The 4640-nt window shown below is 43.4% G+C and overlaps 1 gene segment (V, D, J or C); it reads left to right on the top strand.

Annotated features, from left to right (window-relative positions):
- The first annotated feature begins 622 nt into the window (after positions 1 to 622).
- LOC100733809 (T cell receptor alpha variable 12-2-like) lies at positions 623 to 1450 on the top strand. The segment is given in 2 exon segments: positions 623 to 899; positions 1100 to 1450. Coding segments are annotated over 2 exon segments (375 nt in total).
- The last annotated feature ends 3190 nt before the right edge of the window (positions 1451 to 4640 follow it).

Here is a 4640-nt window from a genome sequence, read left to right as displayed (position 1 = left end):
ATATTTCAAGGAAAAAGACACTATGGTAGCTACAGTCATGTCAGGTTATCTTGTGGTGAAACACTATGTTGCTTAAACTGTTCTGCTCTGACCTGTGTTATTATGTTGTTATGTCCTATTTTATCTCAATCTACCTCTTTTATAATTTTTAATTAAAAAGATACACTATCAGTTTTGAGTATTGGAAACTTTTTTTTTTTTTGTATTGAGGAAAGAAAGATTCTAAGAGAGAAAGAGGGGTCATGAGTGAGTGGCCCAATTTGCAAGCTTTACATGCATTCATAGACTAGCCCAGCACTACTCAGGCATAATGGGAAATGTATGTGTATCCAAAAATGGAGATTGACTTGGAACAAATACTTCTTAATTGTTCTTAAGTAAAGTGTTTGTGTTTGTATTTAACAGTTCCCATTGGGGGCATTTTCCATATTTTATCTGCAACTCTTCTGAATCCACAAGATGGCAGCATCTTGTCAGGTACCCTGAGGATGGTTTCACCTGTTTCTCTAATACTGTGTGTGTGTGTGTGTGTGTGTGTGTGTGTGTGTGTGCATGAGACAGAGAGAAAAAGAAGAAAGAGGGAGAGAGAGAGAATGAGATAGAGGTGATGAGACACATACAGAGAGAAGAGAGAGAGAGAGAGAGAGAGAGAGAGAGAGAGAGAGAGAGAGAGAGAGAGAGGAAAGAGATCAGAGGAGGGGTCTAGTGTAGCTGGATGACTAAGGAAACATCTTCTAATTTTGAGAACAGACACTTATATTCTTTGTTTCCTACAGCAAAAGAATCAAAAGTATTAGAAGAAACTTTTTAGAGTTTAACACCTGAATCCTCAGTGAAGAAGAGCAGAACAATGGGATCCTTCAATGTTTTCCTAGTGATCCTATGGCTTCAGTTCATCTGTGAGTAGGGTCATTTCTTTGGGAACTTTCAAGTACAGTATGTAAAACTGTCATATGTACCAGGACTGTGGGATGATTATGAATGTGATCAATCTGCTGAAAAACGGAGACTGGAAAAACACTGAAGAGATACATTTTATCCTAGAGAGTATGCCTCTGCTCCTCAGTCAATCTGCTTTGCCTGTTGTCTTTTTGCATAGGGGTGAGCAGCCAGCAGAAGGACGTGGAGCAGAGTCCTGAGACCCTCAGTGTTCCAGAGGGAGACACCGCAGATCTCAACTGCACTTACAGGGACAGCAATTCTAACAACTTCAGGTGGTACCGACAGTACCCTGGGAAAGGCCCTGAGCTGCTGATATCCATATTCTCCAATGGTGACCAAGAAGAAGGAAGATTTAAAGCACAGCTCAACAGAGCCAACCGACGTGTTTCTCTGCACATCGGGGCCTCCCTGTTCCCTGACTCAGCCACCTACTTCTGTGCAGTGAGGCCACAGTGCTCCCCAGACACCTGCAGCCTGCACTGAAACCCATACAAGCCTGAGGCAGAGACTACAGGGCAAGAGAAGTCCTCTTCCTGCTCCAGAAGCACTGGGGGTTATGAGCAATAGTGTGGGGTTACCTCTGGTGCTAAGGAAACTATTTTAATAATTCTGTGAATACTCACCTTTAAAGGGAAAATGTAGGCAAATATTAGTCTGGTGCAGATAGTTTTTAGTTTTCTATTGTTATTCTAAAATTTTTTATTGACGTGTGGACAAACAGCTACACATATTTAATGTGTATCTTTAGAAGACTGAAGCTAAATAGACAGCCATGAAATTGTCATCATGTAGATAGAACCATTTCCCTACAAGTTTCACTCTTCTTTCTTGTTTAAAACTGATATACGATTGTTACACAGAAAGGTACACACAGGGCATGCATCTTGATATGGACTCTAGCTTTACATCACAACTTCATTCAAAGGATTACTGGGTGATTTTTTTTATATATGAAGGAAAATGTTTTAATATGACATATTTCCTTATAGGTAATACACTTTTCTCTTTTCTACTCAGTTGCTATACCAGTTTTATACACTGCCTTTGGAATGAATTCACAAAGTAGAAATCTAAAGAGAAGAAAAAAGTCAAAAAACAATTTTCAAAAATGTTAAGTCATAAATTCTTTTATTACAGATCTCCCACTTCATCTCCACTCTCAGCTCCACCCTCAGCCGTGGGTTAGGTAAGGACACCTCGGGTGGGCAGAAGGAAGGGTCCTAGAATTAGATGCTGAGAACTGGTGAAAACTGGAATGCTCAGGACTCTTTTCAGAGATTTAAAATTAGAGAGGCTCCAGGGTCCTGCTCTTGAGTCCTGGTTGAGCGGGTCCCAGAGTTTCTGGCCTGAGTCTTGATTCCTGGCCCTGGTGTGTCACTGGAGAACATCAGCCAGGGCCACACGGAGATCCACAGTGCGGGAGAGCATGAGGGCACAGACTGCAGACCTCTTAGAATCTCTGAGAAAGTGTCTGGAGTAGCTCTAGATATCAGGGGATTCTGTTCTGTTGACTGGAGACCTGCTTAGAGGAGCTAAGGTAGACTATATGGTACTGAGAGCCTTCTAGAAAATGTTCATGAGGACAGCTGGAGATGCTGAGGCTATCTGTTTGTCACTTAGCCTCGCCCCTCTGATTTTTGGGCAATATGTATTTGCCCTCCCGCTTCCATGAGCTCAGGAAATAATGTTTGTTGCCTGATGCAAACAAGATCTTATAAAAGATATTAAACTGAGTTGTAGGAGACAAAAATAAAGCTGCAGTGACTGTGAAGCTGGTGTGGAGGTATGTTAGTCTGATGCTGTCTGTGTAACAGTCCATTTGTCTAAAGATCATGGAACTGGAAAATTAAGATTTAGTGGTTCAGCCCAATCAGGGCTAACTTCAATTGTTCAGTATAGAAATTTGAAGATTCTTAAATATTTATTTCTAAGTTTTGGAAAAGACTTGAAGTTTGATATACTGCAGTGAAGACTTGAAGGGAAATGAGGAAGAAGAGATGTTTATGCTCGAGCCAAGATATTTATCTTTCAGTTCCACTTTTCTTAAGTGCATTTTAATCATAATGGTATTATGGAAGAAACCAAGGTGGTGATACGGGTTTCAACAAGTGTCATATTATTCATGCCATTTATTGATTATTTATTTATTTATCTTTCAAGTCAAGGTCTCACACTATAGTGTGGCCTATAACTCACTCTGTCACCCAGATTGGATCCTCCTGCCTGAGCCTCCCCAGTGCTGAGATTACAGGTGTGCTCCACCATACCTGGCAAGCCATTTGATCTTGGGTGGTACTATTATACATATATTTAAGGATTGGTTTCACACATAAATGAAGCAATACATTGACATAGGTTTAGTTCCTTAAACAAGCTCTAAAACTGAAATCCTTTTGCCCATGATATATCAAGGAAAACAGGTTGAGGCAGGACATGGCTAAGTACAAAGTTTACCAGTTTAGGCTGCCTTTGCAGCTCTCTGCAATGCATCTGCAGGAGGAGGCAATGCTGTTCAGAGGGGCAGAGCAGGTAAGCTCCTGGGGTGCAGGCTCAGCTCCCAGGTCAGGGTGAAAGTCTGAGGGTTTCAGGTGGGGAGAGTAAGTTTGGCAGAGAGCGGGACATGAGGAGGGAGCAGAGAAAGCGCGAGCATAAGGGACTTCCTGCCATTTGCCATTTCTCTGCAAGTCTTGAAGAATTTGGAAATCAAACTTGCCAAATCAGGTCATTGGCTGTCATTATGCCAAGCTGTGGAACCAAATATCCTCATTTAAACTGAGGGATGAAAGATTTTTTAAGACACAGCCCAAATGGGTATCTGCTGGAATCTGAGAAATTTTGGAGCCCAGAGTGACTGACAAGAGAATGGCCAGGAATCCATAGTCTTGTGTAGGGGCATCCCTCAAACAGGACTGGGGACCTGGAGATTTTCTAGTGTATGTGGCCTGGCCACATGAAAGAAGGTTTTTCTGATGGATGGGGGAAATGTTCCTGCTCCAGTTTCTGTGGGAGTTTACCACAGAACCCAACCCTGTGGGACCCCACTCTCCCACAGGTTTGGGATGGATTAGTGCTTCCCAAATGCCTGGGGAAGGGAGGGGGAATCTTACCAGTCTGGCTGGATCATGAAGTGTCAAATATTGAGTGGAGGGCTAACAGGAAACAACAAAGGACTTGCTGGAGTCATGAGGAACAGAAGGACAAAGGAAGAGAAAGAGAGAGAGAGGGAGAGAGACAGAGAGAGAGAAAGAGAGAGAGAGAGAGAGAGAGAGAGAGAGAGAGAGAGGACAAAGGAGGTAACAGAAGGAAGAGGTAGAGGACACTGGAGCAGTCCCCTTGACCATTTTTCCTTTAGGAGCCACCAAAATGTTAGGGAAACAGGAGAAAAGAAACAAAGGTCTGAACGCTGCAGGAGTGCTTTATTTCGGAACATACCTGAGAGGGACTCCTCTGTCACTAGAGACCAGACCAGTGGCTCTTCACTGGAGTAAGTGCAGTGAGGGGAGGAGTGGCTGCCGGCCAAGGCTGAGGCTTCGGTAAGGGTTCACCAAGGACAGGGACTGGGAAGCACAGTGAGTAGCACTGCTGTCTATCAGGGGCAGGCCTAAGTAATAATAGGGGCCCTAGGGGCTCTGCTCAGCCTCCGGTGGAGCTGTCAGAGTCCTTCAGGCTGATCCTGGGCTAACAGAGCACCAGTGTGG

The sequence above is a fragment of the Cavia porcellus genome, unplaced genomic scaffold (assembly GCF_034190915.1).
Source record: "Cavia porcellus strain 051 isolate PalLab524CR breed Dunkin Hartley unplaced genomic scaffold, mCavPor4.1 scaffold_26, whole genome shotgun sequence".
Taxonomy (NCBI): Eukaryota; Metazoa; Chordata; class Mammalia; order Rodentia; family Caviidae; genus Cavia; species Cavia porcellus.
This window is presented reverse-complemented; position numbering and strand designations above follow the sequence as displayed.